Below are 27,091 nucleotides of genomic sequence, written 5' to 3' on the forward strand. Positions count from 1 at the left end.
CCCTCGCTTGTTTACGGCATCTCCGTTTGTTGAAAGACCCTCTCCCAGTGTTACCCATCTGCCGTAGCCAGGGTTTGTACAGCGGGTAGTTACCGATGGTCCGGAGCTGGAACGCAATTACGAGAGGAAAGGGAAAACTCCGCGTTCTGGGGGGAAAGCGGAGCTCGGAAATCGCGTGGGGCGAGGGTGATCTTATGTTTCTGTCCTTCGCTCTCAACCTCTCTGCCCTCTTCTAATGGCGCAGTTTGCAGCGGGGTCCGATCCCCCGGCCGTTTCAATTTTCAGTCCCATTTTCGCAGCGCTCAAAAGGCTGATCCGCACAAATCAATAGCGCCGCGGGGAAAACTGCGCGTAACAACTGCCAAAGGGTGAAGCGCGGAAAGCTGCGCGCCTCTAAGCAAGAACCCAGGGGACTAAGCCGAAGCCGAGCCCACAGGGCCGGGAGGAAACCACCGAGCCAAACTGTTGACTTGGTCCTCTTTGGAAGAACCAGTGGCTTTTGCCTCACCCAGATGGCAAGGCCCGAAAGCAAAGTCTCTGCCGAGGAATTCATATTGTGTTCTTTGGAATAAATCTGGCGGGGATCGTTTTATCCCGGAGTGACAATTCTAACCAAAAAAAGCCAACTCTGGCACATTGCATCTTTCCTTCCGTTTGACTCTTATTGGCAAGGTGTTTTCCCTGCCTTCCTCCTCCTCATCCCCCAGGCTCGACTCTTGTCTTTTATGACCTGGATAGTTCATGATTTAGGGGCTTTGTAGCAGCAGGTAGGTGACACACATGAAGCAGGAAGGCATCCCCATGTCACTCTTATCTCAGTTAGGTCTCCAAGCCCTGGGCCTGCACCTCAATGCAGGGCTAGCTCACTCCCAGCTCGTCCAAGGGCCTGCTCGCCCTAAGCCTTACTGAGGCTGAAGAAGGCCAGGGGCCTCTCCAGTCTTTGTGGAAGAGGATTCCCTCCACCCGCCCGGAAAAGCTGGGCTACAGAGTTAAACGAGGAGCAAGGAGTATTTCCCCCTGAGATCTCACACCCTAGCCCTGCAGGCTGGGCTGGGAGGAACTGAATCCCTTTGTTTTGTTAAGGCCTGATTCTCCTCTCTTGCGAATTTACGCCCCTTTCACAGTATTCGGCCTACGGTTCCTTATGTGTCACCAGTCTCACCAGATGTCTCCGCAGGACAGAGCCTCGCTGCTTTCGGCAGCTGCTCAGAGAAGGCCGAGTGAAAAGTTTGGGGGCGCGTGACGGTGCCACTGTCCCTTTGTGTCACTGATCTCTGCCCACCAGCGAGGAAAGTGTCCCGGGAGCTCTGCCCTTGGATCCGGGCTTTTCGGGTTTATTTAGGATTTGGGGACCCGGAGAGAGTCAGCTCGGGTAAACCCTTGCCACCAGCCCCACGCACCGTGCCGTTGGCAAGGAGCCGGCCGAGTGAAAGTATTCCACTTGTAGGGGGGTTTATGACTTCTAACCTCCAGGGCATCGCTAAACACAGAGGCTTTCTCTTCCATTTCTTGACGGTGTTTTATGACTTCCTAGTGCAGCCCGGATTTCAGGGCAATCCAGTGCAAACGACTGGCAAGTAACGGAGGAAGCTTGCTCCTGTCTCTGGAGGAGGGCACACGGCTGTGTAGCTGCTCATTTCACGCGTGGGTGAGGTTTTCGGCTCATCCGTGTTGGGACATTTTCAGCGGCGTGAAATAGAGAAGTAGCTCTGGGGTGTCATGTCAAGAATATCCTAGACAGTGAGTGGTTACCGGAAATCTCCCCCATCCCTCCAGCCACGGGCTGATTATTTTAAAGCTAAAGGAACTGCTTTGAAACCTGCTTTGGTTCACCTCGGTGTTCAGCGCTGCCCGAGGTTTTGAAGAGGTGGCTTTGCAGACTTAATCTAACGATCGTGATGGACTGGCGGGGGGGGGGGGTCTATCCCCCCCTTATGGGCACAACTTCCATTGCCAAACTGTTCGACTAAGCAGGATTGGGCCCAGTCCGCCTAAAACAGAGCGCTCCTAAATGAGACTTCTACTCACACCAAGTCAGAAAGGAGATTGCCAGGGAACAGGGAGGTGTCAAGACCCTTTCTTTAAAGTGTCGGGAGACGTGTATAATGGAAAAAGGCCAAATCCTAATAAGCAGCCCTTCAGTGAAGTTAGCCAAAAAAGAAAATTACAGGGGAATCGGGGGAGGGAGGTTGATAAGACTGCTCGGGCAGACAAATGAAAGTGAAAAAGAGAGAGATAAAAGGAAACACTAAGGCCCTGTGAAATGTTTCCTTTTTAAAAACAGTTTGGGGCTTTGGATTGGGTGGATTTTCTTGTGTTGTTTTGTTTTTGTTTTTTGCACCTGGGAGATATTTATTTTTTCATCGAGCGATTTTTCGACAGGGTGATAAAATTGAATGCTTGTAAATTCGGTTTAAACGAAAGTGGGCATTTAAGGGAAATCCGAAGTAGGTTGGAATGCTGAGACGGAATTGTCTTCTAGGTAATGGTCTCCCATCCGCTCCATGGCACTGAGAGTCTGTTAGAATAAACGGTCTAGTCAGAGATTTGAGATTTTCTTCGTTGTCACACCGACGATTTTACTGGTGCCATTTTTAATCTACTTTCCGTGTACAAAAAATCCGTGGGGCTCATCTCCAAAAGATAGGAGGATTATCAGATATAAAAGCCCCCCCTCCATGGCTCAGTTATTAGACTGGGGAACTGAAAAGCTGCTGACTGAAATAACCATATACAATAATAACGAACATAATATAATGTAATGCCTTATGCCTTTAGCTGAAAACCACAGGTCAAATATGGAACCGGATTCTGTAACGTCTCTCTGCAGATAGAAAAGGAGGACTTGTGCCACCTTAGAGACTAACCAATTTATTTGAGCATAAGCTTTCATGAGCTACAGCTCACTTCATCGGATGCATGCTCTGCAGATGGTTTACCACGTCCAAAGTTAACAATATTCCAAGATGAGAATCGACCCCTCAGGCTACGTACAGAGCAATTAATTTTCTATAAACCCAGTGCACCCCCAGAGCCTCCTTTGCATTGACGGGGTTGTGCAATCAGAACTGCGTTCCCTCCTGGTTCACTGCCTCTTCCAGAGACACTGCTGGCTTGTTTTTGAGAAAGGGCTCCGCATTCCCCGAGGCTTCGTGACTTTCGGGAGTGCCCGCATAGGTCTCACGTTGGACACACACCTGGAAGCAACTTGGCAGGACTTCGGTTGCCTTCCTCAGTTTGCAGCCAGAGGTGCAGTTTTGACTCTTTCGGGTCCAATGCCTCACCCTCTCTGTTGCAGAGGAGGAGGGACGGCTAAACAAGTTGTGTTTGCCTTGGGTTATCCTATGGGCTGGTATAGTTGGAGTGAGTATCCCATTGCACATATGCTGGGTCTGTTATAGCAATGAAAGGCGATACTGTTTCCCTGCTTGGCCTTACAACGTTGCATTTGATAAAGGTGAAACCCGCTCAAGGATAACTTTGCACGTGACTGCCAATTAAGCAGATTTATATATCTAGCTATCTAGATGAATAATATGAATATAATCTAAGAACAGTATATTATGGAGCACCTGTTTGTAAAGTCCTGTTTTAACGACGACTTTTTCCCCTGATAGGCGGTTTTTGTTGTTTTTTAAATCAAGTTGAATTATACCATGAGACAGGAAGCAGGTTCACACAGCCATTTTTGCAAACTTTCGGAAGAAGTCTCAGTCAAATCTTTAAATCAACAGATTGTATGTTAGAAACAAACCACAGTCACACTTTATTTTTCCGGATTCAGCAGGGAGGAAAATGGCTTTTAATTAAAAAAAACAAAACAAAAACAAAAAAACAACCCACGCCAAGAAGGGCGAGGAATCTCTGCTATAATAATAATCATCTGTACCATACACATGCAGCTTGAGAGGACACACAGGGTTTGGGGGGGGGGTGTTGTTTGTTTGTTTGGTTTTGCAGCCCAGCCCATGACAATGCTGCTGATCATTAAGAACGGTTGCTTTCCTATTAATTAATTTATTATTAATTATTATTATTTATTATTATTTTACTATTAACGAATGCATTGTGACATGAGCAAAATGCCGAACGTCCTGGCAGGAGTTCGCCCGAGGAAGCGCTGGGGGTAATGGTAATCAATACACCGTGTGCAGGATTCTCCATCCGGAGCAGAAATCCTTGAAGCCCTGGCTGGAGTTTTGCCGAAGGAAGGATTCAGAATCGTTGTTGTCTTGCTTCTTCGGAGCCTGGTGGGAGCGGCGTCCAGCAGCCAGCAGTGTGTCAAAGCTCCCCCCGACTGGAGGAGGAGGAGGAGGGCGGCGCGGGCGCCGGGGGGCGGAGGGGGGGGGAACCACTGAGTATTTAGCTCCACCGGACATCCGCAGTGACGCTCCGCTTTTCTTCTTTCCCCCCCCCCTCCTTCCCCTGCTCCCTGCAGCCTGGGCGCCGTGATTGACAGGGGGCCATTTAAATACAACCTGCCCCTACCCCACCCCCGCAGCGTGCGCGCGGCGGTGTTTCCCTGCCCGTGCCCAGCAGGCGCGGAAACGGCCCGAGCCCTTTGACAGACTCGCAGCGGCGGCGGCGGCTCCCCCCCACCCCCCCGCAGCCGCTCCAGGCAAAGGCACCGGGCTTCCAATGTGACATCACCCACCCCCGGGCTGGGGCCGCGCGCCTCTCGGGGGGCCACTTTCCCCGCTGCGAGCGGGAGGGGGAGGAAGAGAGGCGAGAAACCCATCAATAAATCACCGAGGAGCCGATTTCGCCCGGGAGCCGCGCCTGGCGGGGCCCGATCCGCCTCCTCTGCAGACGGCGAAGGAGCGCAGAAACGGACGACGGGGGTGGGGGGGGGGCGCCCTGAAAACTTCCTCTCCGGCTTCCTCCTTCGAGGCGGTGCAGCGGTCTTGGCGGCGCATGGTGCCTGGCTGGATGGTGTGGTAGCGGGGGGAGCGTTTGGCGAGGCCAGGGGGTGGGGGAGGCTGCTGCATCGGTCTCCCCTATGGACGAGAACAGCCCTCTGTCTCCCAAGGCAAATGCTTTCAGTATCGCCTCTCTGATTTCAGTCGCCGCCGAGCACGCAGGGAAGGAAGCGCTGGAGGAGCCCAGCTGTGGCCTTAGCAAGCCCTTCAGCCCCGGCTCCCACCCGGAGAAGATGCATTTCAGCACCGTCACCAGAGACATGGAAGGTACGTGCAGCCCGGACCTAGGCGCAGGACCTGAGCTTCCTGCGGGCAGCTGCAAATCGGAGCCCGAGAGCTAAGAAGTCAAAGCCCCACTGGAGAGCGAGGGGAAATGCATTAAAAAAAAATAAAAAAAGCGGGGTGGAGCAAATCCTGGGGATGCAGGATTTTCGGGGAATTTCCTCTGAGCAGCTGTGCCGGGGTTTTGTTTTGAATGTAAGTGGGGAAATGTGTGTATGTGTGTGTGGGGGGGGAGGGTTGCAGCCGATTTCCCTGCCATGGCTGCGTCAAAACTTTAAAAAAAAATATTCCAGCCGGTAAAGGGGAAAAAACAACTGCTTATAGCAACTCCCGGCTGCTTAAGAGACCTGCCCTCAGCTGTAGCGAGTAAGCAATAACAACAAGGTACGGGAAAAGACAGTGTTTCCGAGACGAAAAGAGGTGGAAATGGCAGAGGCCTAGGAAGGCTTGTCAAAGATCGGTGTTGTTTTTAATGAAGTTTTGACTGAGAAGAGATTTTACCAGCCAGCAAGGCTTGGAACCGAAAGAGCGGCTTGCTAACGCCCCAAACCCGCAATTGAAACGGTACCGTGTTTATGTCAAAGCTCTTTAGAAAGATCTGGTCACCCTCTTCTTTTTAATTGACTCTGTTTCCTCCCGCGCTTTATTTTAAACACAAAACTCTCCGACTCTGATCATTCTGTTATCCCGATCAGCGACCATTCTGTTCGTTTTGCCCATATCCGTGGAGAGCAGCGGCTTTCAAGCTGTATCCCGGGGGGTCCGCAGACTTGGTCTAAGACGTCCAAAGGGGTCTGCATCTCCCTTCTAAATTTTGTAGGGATCAGCGAATGGAGGGAAAAAAGGGGGGGTAAAAATCGCCCATTTGCAGGCTACTGACGCATCCTGTAGGACATTGTCTCGCTTTTTCGAGTGCAGATGCAGAGTTGATTGGGGTTTTTAAAAAAAAATCCTTCCCAAAGATATGCGGGGTGGAGGGGGTGGAGGGGGAGCGGCTAGGCGAGGATAATCATCTAAGAAACAAACATCCAGAGGGAGAGGAGTGTGTCGCCAGGACTGTTTCAGCCCTGCAGCTTGTGCAAGGCGGAGAAGAGCGTATTCCTAATTGTGGAACGCAAATTCCAGCGCTTCCCGGGGACTAGGCGGTTGTTGCGCCGTCATGGGGGCGGGCAGTTCGCTTTACTCCAGTGCCGGTTTGCCGGGGGATGGAGATCGCTGCCCGGGGCGCGTTTAGATCGTCTATCCGTGGAGGGTCCTGTGGGCGATGCCTGCTTCTTTTAACTTTTTTTTTTTTTTTTTTTTGGCTCGGGAGTGAAAAATGGGTGTCAGGCGGGCTATTAAAAAGGCGCACTCCCCTGTCAATCAACTCGTCAGGGCTCCAGTCCCTAGGCGAGGAAAGGCCCATTACCTGCAGCGCCTTATCTAAATAGAAATAAGAACCGGTTCTGCGGCGAGGGGAGGCCCTCTGCAGAGATAAGCCGGGCTCTGCAGCGCCTGGGCTCCTGGCAGCCGCGCAGCGCGAGCTCAGCCTGCCCGGGGGAGCCGCGCGGCCGGGGCCGAGCAGCTCCCGCGGGGCCCGGGGGGGGGGGGAGGCGGGGCTGGGGCGGGGGGGGGGCACCCCGGGGAGCGCAGTAGAAGACGCGGGCGCGGCGGCGGCGGGCGCGCAGAGCAGTGGGGGAGCGGGGAGCCGGAGCCGAGCCCTGACCGCCTGTTTTTGGAATGATTTCAGCCATCTCCAGCCCCTGGCTCACCCAGCTGTCCCATTTTTGCGATGTTGCAGCTTTCACGGCCAACAGCCTGAGCAGCCTGAACGCCTCCGGCGGCTACCACCTCTCCCCTTCCCCGGGGGACCCCTACGGGCAGCCCGAGCCGCCGCACTACGAGCCCTGCTCGGCCCAGCAGCACCCGCACCAACACGGCTACCCGTTCGCGGCCGGCCCGGCCCCGGCCCCGGGCCCCAACCCGCCGCCGCCCGGCCCGGGGCCCCCCGAGAGCGGCGGCGGCGCGGCGGCCAAAGCGCCCGTCAAGAAGAACCCCAAGGTGGCCAATGTCAGCGTGCAGCTGGAGATGAAGGCGCTGTGGGACGAGTTCAACCAGCTGGGCACCGAGATGATCGTCACCAAGGCCGGCAGGTCAGTGGCGCCTCCCCGCTGGCAGGGGCTGGGGCAGGCCCGGGGAGGGGGTTTTCGGCCCGCGGGGCGCCGGGAGCGAAGCGGCTTGAAGACGCGGGTTGGGGCTGGGGGCTGGGAGCCCTTTCAGTGCCCTCCCCCCCCCCCGCACGCACGCAGCAGCCTGCAACCCCAGAGGGTGGCCCCCGCCAGGGTCCGTCTCCCTGCGCCCCGCGCAGCCCTGCACCCAGAGTTGTCAGCCCAACGGACCCTGCTTCCACCCTTTTCACCTACCCTAGGGCTTCCGCGGCTTTTTTTTTTTCCTTATGGTCCCTTTTACGAGCGCAGGAAAATACATTTTTACTGCGCGCCTAAAACATCGTAAGGTTTATAGCCCCGCCAGCGGGACCTGTCCCGGTGGGACAAGGAAATTATCGACAGCGCCCCGGGTGCTGCTCCTCGCTGTGCGGGTGTCCTGCTCGGGCCCTTTCTGCCAGGGCTGCGGGGTTAGATCCGGAACAAATGAGCCGCTGTCGTTTTTCGGAATATGACTCATGCCTCGTATACGTTGGTGCTGGGTTTAAGAGCAATGTGGGGCTCTTGTTAGAGCCTCCCCCTCCTGGGTTCTTGTGAAATGTTAGCGAGCAAAGCCCTCTCCGGGCGGCGGTTACTTATCTGCTTTCTTCAGAAGAAAATAGACTGATTTTAAAAATCCACTCTGTCGGGGTAATCTGTCTGCTAGCCCCCAATACGGTAATTTGAACCCCGCACTTCTTTAAGAGCAGAATCGGCAATTGTCTTGTGGAGCGAAGGGTTGGGAAGTTCTGTGAAAGTCCGCACAGATACCTGAGTTAAAAGCGGTGCATTCAAAGGTACACAACCCCCCAGCAAAGCCGTCGGATTCGAATCGGAAAGTGGGCGTGGGGGTTTATGTAACTTGTCGGAGACTGATTACTGTATTATGGCAAAGTCAGTACCATTAACACTGCCTCCGACTCTCAAACGCGAGATTTAAAACCAGCTTTATTTGCAGAGGACACTGTTCTTTAGGAGCAAGATTAGCAGGATCCCTTTAACACCCACCTCTGGTCACACGCATTGGTGGGACAGACATGGATCTCCGCTTTGCTGGTTTAGGGCCTTCTTGGAGAGATTACAGATAAGAAACCTCAGGGGCTCTTTTTACACCTCTTAGTACTTGCCACATTTCCTTCTCTGGAATCCACAAATGACCAGCATCCAGAATACTCATTATGAGGCCCCATCCAGCATCCTTTTCTCCGGTAAATCTCCCGGCTGTTTCAGTGGGTAGTTTACCAGTTTGAGGAGAGCCGGATCCAACTCACCAATGTAAACCCAAGAAGGCAGCACGCCCATAAAGCTTCTTCGTCGAAATTAACAAAGGAAGCGAACGTTGTATCGTGTTTAAAAGGGAAGGTTCTCAACTCAGCTAATTAAACGGCTACGGGGGGGGGGGCAGGATGATGACCCTGTCTGTTAATTAGACACCATTTAACTGCGAGCTCAAGTGAAATAGCTCAACTGACCCTGAGTTGCGTTGGTATGGAGCTGTTGTGACCTCCTTGGGTGCGTACAGCATTTGCGAGAGAATAAAGAGGGTTCACAGGTCGGCACGTTCACTGCGATGTGTTCCCGTGTAAACTTTCCTAAAACCTCGGCCCGCTGGGGCTGTGTCTGCAAACGTCACTCTTTTTGTGCGGCCTTTGGACGCTCTCTCCGCTGTCCAAGCGGTAACAAACCCCCGGCTGGCTTGACTGTGGCCATCGGAGTTTGTACTTGTGGCGTGTCCTATGTTGACTGACTTCGCCCCCCTCCCCCTCCCCCAGGTCGGTGATAATGTCGTAGATCCTATCGCGCAGTAACACCTTGAGGAGCAGGTTAGCAAAGGGCACCCCTTGTAACTGCATCTTGAAAAGGCTGCGGAATCCGGCAAGTCATTCCCAGGGTCCTTCCCGCTGCTGTGACCAACACAGCGGGGAAAAGATTTCAGAATCTCTACCCCACCCCGCAAGCCACGCGGTTGCTTTCAGTCCCAGAGACTGGCCAGATGCCTCTGTTGATTTGAAGGGTTATGAAGGGGAGAGGAGAAAAAACCCGTGTTTTCCAAAGCTCGGTGCAGGAGCGTTGTAGAACTCAGGCTCGAGTCACGGCTTTGGTAGGGTTACAGTGGGGGGGTTGGTGGGGACCTACCCCCGGGGGCTTGTTCTCATTTAGACGGGGCATTCCTCAGCCCAGGCCCGTACCTTCAGCGCCAGGCCTCATACGGAGTATATCGTCTCCTTCTAGTCTTCGCCACTGGGCTCTGGATTAGACTAGTCCTTCCGACAGGAGATTTCTTCGCTCCGTGTTGCAGCCTCTACCTTGTTGCCTAGGCTTGTTCCTTATTTCCCTAAATGCTTTAGTGACACCCGTACCCCCCGTCACTGAATACAAATCGCATCTGAGTCTCTCTCTCAATTTTTTTTTAACGGAAAAGGGAATTTTAGCTAACAGCTGAGCCTTTCGGGAAAACAATGTTTTTTTAGCTCTGAAGTGTCCTTTCCATTTTACAGACGGGGGAGGGGGGGAAGGGGGAAGAAATCCGCATTATAAATAACCCGGCAACGATTCTACAAGAGACTTTGACTTTGTGAACGAACTGTGTCAAGTGCAGAGGTGAGATTAAAATAAAGAGTAGGTTTAAATGACGAAAGGGTTAATTGAACGAGCCAGGGTGTAAAACTAGTAAAACAAATAAAACATGCAAACAACCCGGAAAGGCAGATTGCTGATTCCAGGTAGCCCTCCTGCGCTCTATTAATGGATTCATTTATTTTCACGGTTGCCTGTGTTGGCCTTAAGAGTTTGGTTTTTTTTTAAGCCGGGGTTTATCAAGCTAAATTGTTTGTTTAAAGCTTCGTTTAAAAAAAAAAAGAAGAAGAAAGAAACACTGGAGTTAAGGTTAATAAGGGTTTAAATATTTTAAATAGAATGCGGTTTAAATAGAATGCGGTTTAAATAGAATGCGGTTTAAATGTCCCTGTTGATTTGCTAAAACAAATCAGTAACGTGTGAAAAGATTATGCTTTCCGTAGGCGCTGGGAGAACTTTAACAACAAAACGCATCGCAATTGGCTTCTAGACTAGCTTGCTACCTCCCGGTGGTTTCTGGAGCGCCCTGTGTTTTCATGGAGGCTTGTGTCGTTTTAGGTTGTTTAGAATAAGCAACAGTAATTGTTATTCCAAAAACTCCGAGAACTTATGGGTTTGGAGCCGGGCTAAAATTTACTGGAGATAAAAAAAAAATTGTAATGGAACTAACTTGCCTTTCTAACGCGTTTCAATGCTTGTTCTATTGAAGCCCAGGGAAGTGGGCTAGGTTTCTTGGTCAGCCTCCTTGCTAAATGTAAATTGTTTTACTTTTTCCCTGGAGCTTCAGTGTGGATACATTTAAAAGCCGGTGGGTTAAAATTCGCTTGCACGCCCTTGCTTTCTGCAATACCCACACGCTGGTTGCTCGCCTTGCAAAACAAGCAAACCTAAAACAGAAGGAAAAGCAGACCAAAGCTTTGGGGTAAACAGCCCCCAGCATTGGCTCTAAATGGAACAAAGGCAACTGATACATTTGTTACCTACGAGGGTGGGGAGTGGGTTGATCTTTCATTTCACTAGCTCATCTGAGTTCACCTTTAACTCGCAGCCTTTGGAAAATTCTGGCCTCCAAAAGCATTGCTGGGTGGTTTTGTGTGTGCGGGTCAAGGTGCGAAAGCAGACCGAGCCCCTTCCTGGTATAAGTCAAGAGAGGAAAATGCGGAAGAGAGACCCACAAAAGCCCCTCTCCACTTTTCTCGGTCGCCTGGTTGGGAGGGGAGGTGTCCCAGGCTCGCTTGCCTGGCTTGGGGACAGTGCCGCGGAGCGCACGCTTAGCCGGGGCTATTTCACCATTCGTTTGCGGAAGCGTAAAGATGCCGAGACCAAATTTGGTCAATCGGCTGCACAACGAACAGAGCGCTGGTGGCCTTGAGCCCCTTCGGCGCTGGGAGGGAGCGCCTGTCCCCCAGTTTGTGCGCGCTGGGTGAGTCCGAGGAGAAAGCACCGTTGTGGGAACCAAGTGACTATCGCCTCAGGAAATGTAGGGAGCTGGGAAGGCTCTGAAACCCCCCCGGACAGACACATAGACATAGACACACACACGCTGCCCCACTGGCCTGGTGCCTGTGTTTTCGGTACCGCGGGGATGGAATGTCAGAAATGACACTGGGTAACTCACCTATCCCGCTAGCCTGGTTTAGAAAGTAAACGAGTTCAAAGGGCTTCTGGGCTTATTTCACGTGTCTTCCTTTGCCATTGTTAAGACTACAGGGCCAGTCAAGCTCGTCCCGGAGAGGAGACAGGGATACAGACACGCTTCACTCCTGCTTTAGCTTCAGGGAGCCGAGCAAAGTGGGTGTGAAAAGGTAGAAATTCCTGGAGGGTTTCAGAGAGAAGCAGCGAAACTGGAGCCTCTCTGAGCCCGACAGTGTGTGCGCAGCTCGGACGCGTGTTCACACCCCACAAACGCAGCAGTTCTTTAGATCGGTGCTAATTTGGCTGGGAATTAATAGGAGAGATGCTCTAGGATCCGTTGGACTGTGTGTGAGAGTGGGGGGGCTGCGGGTCTACTGTCTTGCTATTTACCCCCACAGATTTCATCTGTTTTATTTGGGGAGCGGTGTTGGGTTTTGGTTTGCTTGTTTTTCGTTGTGTTGTTTTTTGCTTTGTTTTTTTTGGGGGGGGGGGAGCAAGCATGAGATGTGGAGCTGGGTCAGAAAGACCCCGAAAGGGAATTTAAAATAATCGCCACTCTAGCATGCTAGTAACATTCTGATTTCTAAGTGATGGTTCACAGGGTTTATAGCTGTATGTAGAATACTCAGAAATCAAACTTTAATATTCAGCCAACGTTTTTATGTGCGAGTTCACAGACAGATTTCCTCTGGGGGCTCCTTTATAAAGTCCCCCACCCCACCTCAGCCGCCGGGAACTATCGGGCATTTGTGCACAGCCCTGCAAGAGACTCTTGAAACTAACGAGCATTCAGCATTGTGCAAACAGCTTGCGGGGTCGGGGGATGTTGCCAAATGGCAGGGAAAGTAACCCCTCGCTCACCCACTGTTGAAATGGGGCGGGGGGAGGAGGAGAGACACAGACAGCGCCACCAAGAGCTACGGTTTTCTAGAAAGACGCTCGGATTGTCCGCCAGCCTGGCGCATCTCTAAGCCCCCCCGAATAACAGCTCGTTATTAAAACACAGGAGCCTTGTGTTAGCTTCATCTAGCCGCGCTAACCCATAGAGGTATTCTGGACTTAATCTAACTTCCCAGCTCTTTCATGTCCTTCGGTGACTTCTTATAAGCCTTTAAATAGGAAAGTTTTACCAGTTCCTAGAAGGCAATTTGACATCAGTGTAAAAATACTTGGCTAACGTAACTTCATGCATGCCCTAGGGGCTGGTCTTGGTGGGTCTGTTGGGGGGAGGCGATCAGGATCGGGCCCTATGTCTCTCCCATGGCTGGGAGATGGGAACCCCCTCCTCCAATTACCTGTTGCCTTTTCAGCGTCCCCACCATCTGATTCTAGCCCACAATATTATAAACCTTTGATCTGTAAAGTCCTCCAGCTCTCCCAGGTCCAGGGGTGAATATATTGTTTCTAAATCACCCTCGTTCCTCACCTATTCTGTGCTATGGGCCATCGAGCTACAGCCAGAAAGAAGGAAGGGGTTTGATCTGAAAGAGGGACACTGTCCCCGCGCAGATGGAAGGGGGTGCAATGTCACCAGACGCGAGTCCCCGGTTCCGGCAGGCGAGGAGCTGGTGGTTATTCTGACACACGCCTTGTGGTTTTTCTCTTCTGCCGCAGGCGCATGTTCCCCACCTTCCAGGTGAAGATATTTGGAATGGACCCCATGGCTGATTACATGTTGTTAATGGATTTTGTACCCGTGGACGACAAAAGATATCGGCAAGTAGAATAAGCTTTTCCTTGAGTCCTTTAGCCGGGACTGCGATGGGGCGCCGAGGGAAAGAGACACACTGGAATGGTATTTCCCTGATTCAGTGCCCAAAGCAGCAAGTCGGAGGCTTTCCACTGACTTCAGTGGGCTTTGGATCAGGCTCATCCCTGCCTTTGAATGGCAAAGGGAGGGAGAACAGAAGCGCTAACACGATTCCCCCTCCTCTCCCAGCCTTATTCTTAAAGCCAGCAGCTCTCCGGTGTGAAACGCACCCCAGTGACTGTCTACTCCGCGCAAGATGCTGAGGGAGAGAATTTTTCTAATTGCAACGTATTTGAACTGGGGGTTTAAAATTTCTCCTAATATTTCATACAGATCATAAATTAGGCTTGGTTACAGCTACAAGGGTGCTTGGAGATCATGCACAACAGCCTGGGAGTCATTCTCTCTCACACACACAAGGTTTAATATTTATTTAAAAAAAATAGATTGGATCTAGGTTGGAGTCTGCAATTAAATGTAGATCTCCTTGTCCAGCAATGGATTCAGGCCATTCCCCTGCCCTCCAACTCCCCTTTTGACCTGTCTTTCAAATCTCCGGGTTCTGTGACATCACCTACTAAGCCCCAGGACGAGAATGATGGAAGCGTTCTTCTCTATCGGGGGCCCGTTATTTAGTTTGAATCTGGATGTGCTTTAAATCGGGGCTGAAGTTAAAAGTCTAGTGGACTAGCTCTGGAATCGAAACGCTTGATTTGTTGTTTTGAATCCGTCGTGGCTTCCTCAGTGCAAGGAAGGATTTCTCCAAATGCCACACGTGGTGCGGGGTTCTGTTTTAAAATACAGTATCTGGGCTGTAATAAAAAAGGGGCCACCCCTTTTTGTAGTTAGCTTTGGGAGCAGCCAGCCTGATTCGGTGTAAATCCCATATCACCCCGGTGAGTTTAGGAGTGATTGCGAATGTACGTCGGTGTAACTGAGAGCAGAATTTGGCCCGAAGTTTTAAAGTAAAATATTCCCTTATCCGAAGAGGATATTCCACAGGTACCCGCACAGTCAAAACACAGACATTACTGGGTTAAAAAAAATCCCTTTAATCCATGATTATGAGACTTTTACTTATGTCTGGCAAAAAAAACCCACCCCAAATTCTCATATTAAAAAAAACATTAAAATTATGTTCATAAACTGCATCTGCAGGGAGAAATTTCGATCTCCTAAATCAGGCTAATTGCTGACTGTAAAATGGCTTTCTCAGCACAATAACTATAGACCCGAGTTTTTAGGAGGAAAAGTGTTTGTAGAATTCGCTATTTATAAATGTTCCTGTAGATTCCACGCGGGAGGGACCTCTTTTTAAGAATCAAATTTCATTTTTCGCCTCATATAAAAGAACCCAACAGGCTTTTGCTTTTGGGGGGTGACTGTGTACAGCAAGGGAATGGGCCTTGCTCTGTGTGTGCGTTAACCTCCGAGACTAGTTTTCTTTGTGTTTCACTGAAAAGTGCTTGTATTGTCCTAGCCTGAGGCCACGTTGGAAAATCACCAACAAAGCCAACTGCATATTTCTCCAAATTCTTTCTCTGTTTTCACTGAGAACATAGGAAGGCGACCTAGGAAATCGGCGGCTCACAAATCGATGATGCGGTTTGATTGGTAACACCTTTAATTTGAAGACAGTGAAAGGCTCATTATCCATTTCTCTTCAGATCAGGACGCCTAAAAGCCAGTGTGCATATGAATCTCAGCGTCGAATATATAAATATTTAGACAGATATCAAATTCTGAGGGCGTTACAGAAACGTTTGCTTGTCAGGGGAAATGGGATATATAACATCCAATTGAGAATATCTTTTTTTTAAAAAAAAGTAATGTTTCTGCTCAACTCCAATGGTGTATAATTCTCCACACACCCCCCTCCCGCCCCCGTGCATACACTGGCTTTTAAAGTCAACGCGTGCATAGAAGATTCGTCTCACTGTTTTTAATGTTATTGTTGAATATGGACTTTGAAAGACTGTAGCAAGACTGCTAAACTCTGGATCCGCTCTTAAACTGCACATAAATGTCCATTTTTACCTTAAAGCCAGAACATTACTGTGTAAAGGGTTTCCTTTCACTTTTTAAATTGTATTTATTCGGTAGCATTTCTGGCTTCCATCCCAAATATGTGCAGGTAGCTATAAATGTCCCCAGTCGAGCAGATTTTCCCTTTTTGCGAATTCCCCCAGAGAGCCAAGGAAAACATTTTGTTTGTCAACAAGTCTGGCGTTTTCCCACTGGCTTTCTAGAAACGAGAGGCTACCTTCATTAGTGGGGAAGCGCTCTCCTTCTGTTCGGCAGGCTAGCTTTACAGCTCGATTGAACTGTGTAAAAACTGCACTTTCCGGTCCCAGAGCAGCCCAGAGGTTTTTATAGGGAACCCACCGACAAAAATAATACTTAACTCAAATACTAGAGTCTAAATTCTGCTATGGTTACTCAGGCTCCGTTGAGCTGAATGGGACTGCTCACTGGGTAAGAGTGTTAGCATCTGGCCTTAGCTAATTAGACCCGATCCTGCACCACTGAAGTCGGTGGAATTTTACCAGTGACTTGGATAAGGGCAGGATCAGCCCTCGTGTGTTCTCATCCCCATGGTGTGGATGGGGAAAGACTTGAGAGACCCCTGCAATTCTACGTAGGGACTTGGCCCGCGATGGCCTCCTCTCTTGTCCAGAGCAGAACTCAGATTAAACTCTGGATTACCTGGCACGTGTTTAACCAACTGGATCAGGAGCAGCCACTGACTGCACTTTGCCTCTCCTTTGCAGATACGCCTTCCACAGCTCCTCCTGGCTGGTGGCCGGCAAAGCTGACCCTGCTACCCCCGGGAGAGTTCATTATCACCCCGACTCTCCTGCTAAAGGGGCCCAGTGGATGAAACAAATAGTATCCTTCGATAAACTGAAACTGACCAATAATTTATTGGATGACAATGGGCACGTAAGTGTTAGAGAGGGGAACCAACTGGGGGCACTGAAAGGGGAGGAGAATGGCACGTGAAATCTCCAGCACGTGAATTTTTCTTGACGCACACAAAAAGAAACCCCTGGGCACCACTTACCAAGTATAAGGCCTGGGGTCAAAATGCCTAGAAAGACTCTGGCAGTGGTGGATCGGGTCCTTTCAATAGCTGCTCATTGTGATTGGAAACACCCCAAATTTCATATTTGCTGTGAGCGTTGGGCCAGGCCCAATGCTGACTCCAGGGGTTGGATCGGGCCCATAGGGAGGAGGCATAGGACCCTTTACGTTATAACTTTGAACTTTTCCCTCAGGCCCGATTCCCCCATTCCTTGCATCCCCACCCCTTCCACTGGCTTGATGGGAACGGACTGCATTGGGAATAATGAGTGTTTAAGGAAAACATGCTGGAGCCCGGAGTTAACTAAACGCTGTTCTCTTTTGATAGCCATTTGACCCGCCCATTCCTGTTCCATATAATGGGTATGCCCCAAGATTTTTCCGCCTATTTCCATTCAGTTCAGTGCTCCCCGGTAGCTCCGGTACATGCCCCCACCCGCCCTCCTTTTTTTAATATTTAATAGTGGATCCGAAGGGCTTGTAGCCGCTCTCCTCCCTATTCCCTGCGGAACTGTCCGGTCCCCAGTGAGATCACCTCTTTAAAGGGCGCAGGCTCGCTGGGGAATCCTGCTCAGATTGGGGACACACACACACACCCCGTAGTGTTTTTTAGCAGTGCTTGTGCCCAGCGTTTCAAATCGGACCTCAGTCGGCAGCGCAGAGCAACGTGCGGAGCGTTTCACGGCATAGCCTCCTACAAGACTCAATCCTTCATTAACCCTAATTAATACTATGCACCGCCGTAGCCTCAGAGGAGCTGCAATCCTGTTGTTTCTCTGAATCCCCCCCCCCCAGCCCTTTCCCCCCGAAGGAGCCCATTTCCAAGCTGCCAGCCTGACACTGTGCGGCGGGGGGACGGGGCGGGGGATGCGCGGTGCTCTCCTTTCAACGCTCTGCCTGGTGTAGAATGAATCAATTATGATCTCCTTGCTCGTTTTATCATTCAGATCATTTTGAACTCCATGCACAGATACCAGCCTCGTTTTCATGTGGTCTACGTGGACCCCAGGAAAGACAGCGAGAAGTATGCAGAGGAGAACTTTAAAACGTTTGTCTTCGAGGAGACCCGCTTCACCGCCGTGACCGCCTATCAGAATCACAGGGTGAGGATCTGGAGTTCATTACTGAGACACAAACCCTCCGATACTTCATTTATCAAAACCTTCCCCTTGACGGATGGAGATCCGGGAAGGGGCGGTGGGTGGTGCTGGGGGGGGGGTGGATATTAATTCAGAGCAGTCAATGCTTAAAAGGTAATACCCGGCCAATGGGAACTTTGTTGGTATACAAATAAATACAGTGGGTTTTTAGCTTCTTGGAACGGGGTAAATGCAATCACCTTTCAACACTCTCTTTAATTACACACAAACCGTGTGGCTTTCTAAATAAGGTTTTCAAGCAACTCAATGCAAAAAAAGAAAAAAGTTGTTAAACAAAAATGAATTATGCCAGATCTGCAAAACTCAGATTCAATTTCCAAGCAGAGAGCTGCCAGCCGCTCTCGGTTTAAGCACTTTTTTCATCACCTTGATTAAAACACGCACTTGAAGAGTCATATTGAGTTGTTTGTTTTGCTTGTTTGTTTTGCTGTCTATCTCGATTAGAATAATTACAGCTTGCTAAAAAGGAACACACACACTCTACCCCCCCCCCGCCCCAAAAGCAGCATTTCAAATGTGCATTTCGGACTCTGTAAGAAAAAGGTATATTCATTAAGTGTGAAGCAAGAGCCCTTTGGGGTCACAGGCACTGACTGAAACAGGGATTGCTAGAGGGCTACCCCTTGTTATAGTCTCCAGAGAATTGTTGTAGATGTCATATTACCGCCTATAATAAAGCATAAGGAGAGTTTGAGGGAAAATCTTCTTAGTAAATACAATACTATGCTATAGACTTAGTTAAGGGGAAGAGGGGGAAATAGGTATGTGTGATCCAGTAGAAATGACTAAGCATTCAGTGGGAAACCAAATCGAACATTAATAACAAAGATGTGATTATAACAAAGAGAACACAGACATCATTCCATTGCTTTAGGTTGATCATTGGATCCAAAACCAATTTAATATTTGAAATGTCAGGCTAAAACACAAGTTAGTCTGGAATGATAATATATAACCTTTTAAATATACAGTTTTATTATTTAAACAGTCATCTGGGTGATTTATAATTGTAGGGAAGCGAAATTGCTGTTTGCATTAGAAACACACTTTCCATCTTAAGCATTAATTTTCTCATGTGTACAACAAGCTATGGTACTAAATTATTTTATAGTCGCCCCAAAGCCTGAACTAGAGATCTCCTCCTCCTTTCAGAGAAGATCCTAAATTACCTAAGAGAGAAAGGAGACCAAATCATAAACCAAATCTCTGAACTGCAAACCATTTAGGGCTTGATCCAAAGCCCGCTGTAGTCAATTTCACTGGACTTTGGAACTGGCCTCGGTTAGCTTTTATGGGTAAGCGAGCCACTGTCCATCAGCTTAACAGCGTTTACTGACTCCCCCCCACCCCCCGAAACAATCTGCTGTCCTTTTCTGTCGAGCTGAAGATTCCTCGAGGTCTGGGGCATGGGACGGCTGAGCTGAACTGGGGTTTTTAAGTGTCAGTCTCTGAGTCTCCATTCGAGTTGTGGAAGGTGTCTAGGGAGATGTCCTCCTATCCATCTGCTAAAGCCATTCCTTGACTTTTCATGGAATCTGATAGCTCAGGGAGCCCTGCTCCAAAGCTACATTGTTGCACTCCGAGGAAGCTGCGTGAGCTCCAGATTTGCAATTTTAACTCCATAGAAAACTTCCTCAAACCCAGAGGGACATCATTACCTATGTAAACCCGAGACCCGGGCTAGTTGGGAAACTACAGTCTTCACGCTGCGAAATGTCACTCAAAATTTGTTTGGACAATTATGCTATTTTACTTATCTGCCTTTGCCACCCTGGGTCTGTTCGTTAGGAACACACAAATAATAGAACGTATTTTGGGTAGCATTAAATCCAGTCGCTTTTAAAAATAACATTAATGTAGTATAAACCGAGGAACAAATCGTGCCTATAATTAGAGTTTCAAATTAAGGATCTTTTCCAATAGTGCAAGGTAAAATATTATTATCCAAGTCGGAGAGCTGAATGAATGCCAGATTCCTTGTTCCCTTTGTAGCTTTGGGGTCTTGTAGGAAGGTTAAAACGCCTTGTTATCTATTATTTGATTATTTGTATATTTTTATTAGCACAGTTAATTGTGCCTATTCCCAGGAAGCAAAAGGTGTAGCTCCCACCCTTTGTAATTGTTTCAAGCTTTTAAAATAAACAAATTTACACGGATAAAAAACATGCCACAATTATTATTTGGACAACATCCAAACCCCACATATTCAAAGACGTCTGGGCTGAGAGCTGGGTGCTGCGCCTTTAAGGGGCTCCCCCATCCCTCCCAAGTTGGCATTTGCCTGATGGCTCAGGACAGCTGCTCTTTCTCTCCTGCTTTCTATCAGTTTGACCTCTAAGGCTGGAACTGTCACTGAGGGGCTTAAAGTTTGTTTTTCAACCCATTCCGGAAACTCACAATCACATACTTTATCCGTGGATTTGCTTAAATATAGAAAATGTCCTGCCTTCTCCCTGGCGAATTAAATAAATACATAAGTATGATTTATCCAGTGATTTGTCTTAGCTGCTCTGGTGGTGACCCATATAATGTGGCATTTTCTTACAAGTGCATTTACACAGCTTTAGCAGCAGTCTCGGGCTGCCTCTCCCTTCGCCTTGAACTCGTATTAGATAGCATACAATTCTGCATTTTCGAGCAGAGGGAAACCACATGTCCCTATTGCAAAGCAAAGAGAGCTCTCAAACCTGCTGGTGCCTATAATTTTCCAAGAGGAACCAGGACTGCTACTACTTGGGCCCCCTCCATCAGACTGGGTGAAACTTGGTTGATTTGTCCCAGAAGCCAGTTTAAAGGGGTAGGGCACTCTCTAATCAGAAATATCTGCAAGTGCCACTCAAAGTCCTTTCCCCCTTCCCCCCCTTTTCAGATCACACAACTCAAGATTGCCAGCAACCCCTTCGCTAAAGGATTCAGAGACTGTGATCCAGAAGACTGGTAAGTCTGCTGTCCTTTACTAACCATATTAAGGCCCCCATTCTGCAAAGAATTTAAGCATCTGCTTAGCTACAAGCACCTGAGTAGTCCCATTGACTTCAGTGGGGTGGGATCAGGTCCTAGTTGCATACTGGAGTTATTAATAGGGCCATGTTAGTCAGAGCAATAGAATTCCCTAATGTGTCGGCAGTGGCCTTTAGACTGAAACAATTACAGTGCTATGCTACTCTTTTCTTCCTGTTCTAGGCCCAGGAATCACAGACCAGGGGCCCTTCCTCTGATGAGTGCTTTTGCCAGGTCCAGGAATCCAGTGTCTTCCCCTGCACATCAGAATGGGACTGAGAAAGGTGAGCTTCCTGCATCTTCACAGACTTACACACACTGTCAGTTGACATAAAGGACATATAAATATCCTGTATAGTGTCTTATTGGTATTATTAATAATCAAAATCAAGAGGCTGAAAAATTTCATTTACCTTTTGCCATTTATGGTGGGGGGAGGGGTTGGCGGTATTGTTTGGTTGTTTTTTGTTGTTTTTACTTCCATCAGTAAGGGCTGTAAAACTGCACAAGTTAATTTCATTTTTTTTATATTTACAGTCAGCTTCAATTTCGGTTTTCATGCACTGACACAAGGCAGAAAAGGGATGCTTAAATCCAAATTATTTTGACATATAAAAAACTTGAAACAGTTCTGTTGATAACGGGGATTATATTTCCCCCAAAAAAATCTTAACTTTTTTCTTTTTAAATAAAACATATATTCTGGGCCTAATCTAATCTTTTAAATTATTTCTAAAACACCCACCACTGTAGTTTCTGAGTGTGCTATCTACACTACTTGACACTGGTCTTTCCCTCCAATTTAAAATTCACCCTCCTTCCTAATATGCTTCTAATTCTGAGTTTCCTTCAGTCAGGCATTTTGACAAAATGTTTAGTTTACAGATGGAGACATACCCACAATCACATATATCCTAAAGATGCTTTGCATGCATTGCCCTTTTGAAAAAGCAAGTTGGTTATGTTTTCAATGTAGATCCCATAATATTCAGGAGCTGAATTTAACCTAGTGCATGGTTTAAGCATACACACTGGGAACTTTTCATTGATTTTTTTTTTTCCATTACACAGAGTAAACAACTGCAAAGACAACCAGGGGCCTTTCTCCCAGCACACTCCAGGCCTATTAAAATAAAGAAAAGTCTGTATTTGTTTAGTGTTACACAATTGCAAAAATTTCAAGCGTGTACAAACTTGTCAGTCAATTCAGCTCTATTTATCACAGTCAGAATGTATTGTCCCAGGAGCACAGATTTCTGTTGAACACAATGTTTAAACACTTCATTTAAAAATCATTGCTTTTTATTCCCCTGGATTTTCCCCTCTTCCCCCTCCTTTAGGATTTTTTTTAACATAAAGTCTTTGCAGTGAAACGAATTGAAGGCTTTCCTTTTTTAAAGTGGTGGCGTTAAATGGAAAAGTTCACACGGGTAGAGGGAGGTTTTTCTAAGCTCCCCTGTTTGTGATTGTTGGGGCTGGTGCAGACTAAAAGTTCCAGGACAAAAAATACACTCATCAGACCAGATTGTGCTCCCCCCCCCACTGATTTCAATGCAACTACTCACAGACAAATATACTTTAAACATGAGTTAGGGTGACAGCATGTGACCCCTCTCTGGGAAGAAAATGCTATGGAAGTCTTACAATGCTGCACTTCAATCAGTTGTAACTGCTGAGGTCTGGACTGTTGCTGCAGAATAGTTTGGCTCTATATTTTTACAGGGACATGAAATAATAACTTCCCATCCTGTGCCCCCCATCTTCAGCATAATCTGTGCATCTGTTGAACTCCCTGAAAGTCTGTGACACTCATGGATTCAGATCTGCTCTGCTTCCCACTCATTCCAAGGGAGACTCTTTTCATTCTGGGATTAATTTTAAAGCAGTTTTAAAAGTTTCTCATGCTTACAACGAGCAGTTTTTGCAATGGGTGTTTCCATGCGGTATGTGCATTCTCCCTAGGATTTGTGGGTGAGAATTTAAGAGCAGCCCTCCACCCTCCCCTTTTTAAGGGTAACTGAATCCGCAACTACCTGTGTGCTTGAAATGTATTGGGTAAAGTTGGGTCCAGTGCATGAGAACACCTCCAGGAGAAGTAGGAGCTGACTGTCTAGGGGACTCTCCCCAAGGCTCAGGGAGGGCGCTGGGGTCTGTGGCTAGGTGTTGTGGTGGGGGGATCAGTGTCTAGGGGATTCTCCTTAAAGCTGAGAGGGCGCTGGGGTCTGTGGCTAGGTGTCGTGACACTAACGCCAGCGGGAGGCGCAGGGAGGGTGCTGGGATCTGTAGCTAGGTAATGGGGTCAACGTCTTTGGGACTCCCTTTCCCCCACTTTCCGGAGGCACTGGCTGGGTGATGGGGGGAGTGGTCAGTGGCTCTCAGAGAGGGCGGTGGGTGTGTCAGTGGCTGGGGGGGGGCGCATCTCAGGGAGGGCGCTGGGGGGGGCTGGCTTGGTGATGGGGGCTCAGTGGCTCTCAAGGAGGGTGGCGAGTCAGTGGCTGGGGCACATCGCAGGGAGGGCGCTGGGGGAAGGGCCCTGGCTCGGAGCTGGAGAGGGCACTCGGGACCCTGGCTCGGTGCTGGGGGGGTCAGTAGCTGGAGGGGCGCTCGGGGCCCTGGCTCGGTGCTAGGGGGGTCAGTGGCTGGTGGGGGGCGCTCGGGGCCCTGGCTCGGTGCTGGGCGGGGGCGCTCGGGGCCCTGGCTCGATGCTGGGGGGGTCAGTGGCTGGGGGGGGGGGCGCTCGGGGCCCTGGCTCGATGCTGGGAGGGGCGCTTGGGGGGCCCTGGCTCGGTGCTGGGGGGGTCAGTGGCTGGGGGGGGGCGCTCGGGGCCCTGGCTCGATGCTGGGAGGGGAGCTCGGGGCCCTGGCTCGGTGCTGGGGGGGCGCTCGGGGCCCTGGCCAGGCTGTAACCGGCTGCTCTGCCCGTTCCGTGTCCCGGGCTGTGTTGCAGACGCTGCGGAGAGCCGACGGGACTACGAGCGGGAAGCGGCCAGCGGGACCCCTCTCCACGCCGACCCCGCGCACCAGCAGCTCATGTCGCGGGTGCTGAGCCCGGCCCTGCCCGTCCCCGGCGCGGGGGGCCTGGTCCAGCTCAGCAGCACGCCGGGGAGCCGGCCCAGCCCCCCGCACCACGAACTGCGGCTGGAGCCCCCCGCCTCGGAGCCCCTGCACCACCCCCCCTACAAGTACCCGGCGGCGGCCTACGACCACTACCTGGGGGCGAAGAGCCGGCCCGCCCCCTACCCCTTACCCAGCCTCCGGGGCCACAGCTACCACCACCACCACCACCATCACCACCACATGGGCCCGCCGGCGGCCAACGTGTACTCCTCGGCGGCCGCGCCGCCCAGCTACGACTACGGGCCGCGGTAACCCCCGCGCCCCGCCGCCCCCGCCCGGTGTGCGCCCCTCCCCCCGCCCGCGCCTGGCCGTCGGAGAGCCCCGGCCCCGAGAGGAGAACTCCCGCTTCCCGCCCTGCCCCGCCCCGCCCCGCCCCGGCAGGGCCGCCGCGCCGCGCCGCGCCGCTCCGCCCACCCGCCCCCTGGCTCGCCGGGCAGAGCGGCCGGGCCGCAGGCCGGAGCCAGGCAGGGGCAGGGCCGGCTCCAGCCACCAAGCCATAGGGGGCGCTTCCCGCTCCGGCGCTAGCCGCCCGCGCGCCCGCCCAGAGCCCGGCGAGGGGGCCGGCCGGGCTGCCTCGCCCCGGGGAAGGGGCAGCGACTCGCCCTCGGCGAGCCTGTGGCGAAGCCAGCCGTAGACTCTCGGCCCTGGCCCTCCTGCGCCAGCCCGGGGGGGCATCGTGTTAACACCGGGGGAGGAGGTGTCCTGTGCTGCGCGGCTGGCCCTGGGCCCCTGCAGCCCCTGCCCCTCCTCCTCCTAGTGAGAGCCGCCTAAGTGTTGTGACTGACTGAGGGGGAGGACTGGGGCTCCCTTGGCTTTAAACCTCCTCCCCTGTATTTTCCAGGGGACTAGCGGTGGAGGTAGGCCTTAAAGTTAGGACATGTTTTGATGTTGCCAGGTGACCCCCCCCCCCCCAGCTAGGTCCTTCCCAGTGCCCATCTCCTCATGACTGATGAGGTTGTAGGGGGCAACTTTATACACAAGCAACAGTTTGGGGCCCTGCGCTTCTCTAATGGAGCCCAAGGCCGAGAACAGTGCTACAGATTTTTATTTCCCACAACAATCGGGATTAAGCATACAGGAAAAAAAGACAAAGTTTGGGCCGTATTTTTGTATTCTCAGAGGGGTCGTGATTGCTGGTGATGAGAACACCACCAAGGCAGCCCTACAACTCTACCTTGCCTGGTGATTTCCTGGTCTCTTAATACTCTCCACTGCAGCCTTGCCTTTTAGAGGATTTTTCCCCCCAGCATGCTTTTCAGGGGCTGGCCCTTTAAATCTGGCAGAGCTGCAGTTTTACAGTGACCATTTTGCAATGGCTGCTTGCTGTATGCCCCTTCTTACATCTGGAAAGTACCTTTTATGTCTTCCCTCAGGTTGCTTTTCCTGTGGAGATGGTCCACATCCCAAAATTTAGCTTCTGGCATATGTCTCCAGCTACACATTATGAATATCCAGACTATGTTTTTGCTTGGTGTTCCACCAATTGTCAGGCCAGTCCTGTATTTCAGAGAAGGATTTAACAGCTAATTGACCATGTGGGTGCCTCCGTCCTTCTCCCCCCTGTTCCACAGAATTCTGTGGAAAGAGATGGGTTATATTTTATGTCCTCCGATTCATCCATATTTGTGCCTCTGCATTGCAAATTCCACAGTGTTCTCTTGGTATCTTTTTGAAAGGGGATTCCTTACCTTGTGAAGGTGGCAAATGTTAAGATCACATAGTAATGTCTATCCAATCTTCAGCAATAGGCTCTATCAAGAAGAGATACAGGCAGATGTGAATATTTTCTGTAACTTTTTCCATTACAAAAATCTGGATCAATTGTGAAGATCTGTGCAAGAACCATGTGTTTTTATTTGACATTTGCAGTGAATTGTGAAATTTTTAGTGTCCGACTACACAATAATTGTTCTCAAAAAGGCTGATGTGAAATAGACTTGTGCATATTATTAGCCAGCTGGAAACTGCTCTCTGACATGCCCTGTTGCTTTGTCGCTGTTATTTCAGAGTTTTCACTATGATTTGTTACCTGGACATTGATTAGTGCCAAAGCTTTTGTTTAAAATGAAGTTGTTATATTTATTTTTTCTTTCAGAGATTATACAAACGTTTTTGATTTTGTTTTCATAATAGTTGCAGTGTAGGAAAAAGGCAAGACAACCAAAGAGTCATATCTGCAAACAGTGTAGATACTTGTAGATATTTATAGATATGTGTAGATAATCTTATTACAGTTCAATTGAAAAGACATTGGACAGTGACATTTATAAATGGTTTTCCTTCTTTTTTTGTGTGTGTGGGTGTGTTTGATCAGTTTGTGTGTTCTGAAGTCAAAACATCTCTCCCCATACAAAGTGAGGTCACTTTGAAAAAAAAAAAGGCAGTGTTAGGCCTTGATTTTATAAGTTGTTCTGTATAACCAAACAGATCCTTGTGCCTTGTGAGGCTTCACATGGTTGCAGAGAAATACCTGTGTGGAACAATTTGCAGGATTAGGCTTTAATTTGCAAGTAACACTAGAACAATAACTCCTTTGCATGCAGATGGCGCCTTTCTTCCCCAGATGCGTACATACTGGGGGACCAGTGCTGTTCAACATATTCAGACATGATCTGGAAAAAGGGGTAAACAGGGAGGTGGTAAAAGTTTACAGATAATACAAAACTACTCATGATAGTTAAGTCTAAAGCAGATTGCGAAGTTACAGAGGGATCTCACAAGAAAATGACAGATTAAATTTAATGTTGATAAGTGTAACATAATGCCTATTGGAAAACATAATCCCAACTATACATCCAAAATGTTATGGTCTAAACAAGCTGTTACCACTCAGCAGAGAGATCTTGGAGTCATTGGGGATAGTGCAGCAGCAGTCAAAAAAGATAACAATGTCAGGAACCATTAAGAAAGGGATAGATAATAAGACAGAAAATATCATAATGGCACTATATAAATCCCTGGTATGCCCATACTTTGACTACTGTGTGCAGTTCTGGTTGCCCCATCTAAAAAAAATATTAAAATTGGGAAAAGGACAGAGAAGGGCAATAAAAATGATATGGGGTATGGAGTAGCTTTCCTGTGAGGAGAGATTAAAAAGACTGGGATAATTTGGCTTGGAAAAGAGATGACTAAAGGGGGATATGATAGAGGTCTATAAAATCTTGAATGGTGTGGAGAAAGTGAATAGGGAAGTGTTGTTTACCCCTTCACATAATACACAAACTGGGGTCACCCAATGAAATTAATAGGCAGCAGGTTTATAACAAATGTAAAGAAGTACTGCTTCACACAACGTACAGCCAACCTGTGGATCTCAGTGTCAGGGGATGTTGTGAAGGCCAAAAGTATAACTGGGATAAGTTCTTGGAGGTTCAGTCCATC

General features: G+C 49.6%; 1 protein-coding gene across 2 annotated transcripts; it reads left to right on the plus strand.

Moving 5' to 3' along the window:
* Nucleotides 1-5,055: 5,055 nt before the first annotated feature.
* Nucleotides 5,056-23,959, plus strand: TBX1 (T-box transcription factor 1). Of its 2 annotated transcripts, XM_073312676.1 has the most exons (8): nt 5,056-5,186; nt 6,982-7,333; nt 13,211-13,312; nt 16,118-16,289; nt 17,378-17,533; nt 20,460-20,527; nt 20,774-20,874; nt 23,538-23,959. In XM_073312676.1, the coding sequence occupies exons 1-8, from the start codon at nt 5,153-5,155 to the stop codon at nt 23,957-23,959; spliced, it is 1,407 nt and encodes a 468-aa protein (XP_073168777.1). In that variant the 5' UTR covers nt 5,056-5,152. The 2 variants fall into 2 exon arrangements, with proteins under 2 accessions (XP_073168777.1, XP_073168776.1); XM_073312675.1 differs by lacking the exon at nt 5,056-5,186 and having other exon boundaries at nt 6,921-7,333.
* The last annotated feature ends 3,132 nt before the right edge of the window (nt 23,960-27,091 follow it).

Source organism: Lepidochelys kempii, chromosome 15 (assembly GCF_965140265.1).
Source record: "Lepidochelys kempii isolate rLepKem1 chromosome 15, rLepKem1.hap2, whole genome shotgun sequence".
NCBI classification, from domain to species: Eukaryota; Metazoa; Chordata; order Testudines; family Cheloniidae; genus Lepidochelys; species Lepidochelys kempii.

Bases quoted from the DNA above. Each gene is read 5' to 3' on its own strand.
- TBX1 (XM_073312675.1), top strand. From the start codon at position 6,921: ATGATTTCAGCCATCTCCAGCCCCTGGCTCACCCAGCTGTCCCATTTT. The intron at 13,313-16,117 runs GCAAGTAGAATA...TCTCCTTTGCAG, and splicing joins GTGGACGACAAAAGATATCG to ATACGCCTTCCACAGCTCCT. The intron at 20,875-23,537 runs GTGAGCTTCCTG...GCTGTGTTGCAG, and splicing joins TCAGAATGGGACTGAGAAAG to ACGCTGCGGAGAGCCGACGG.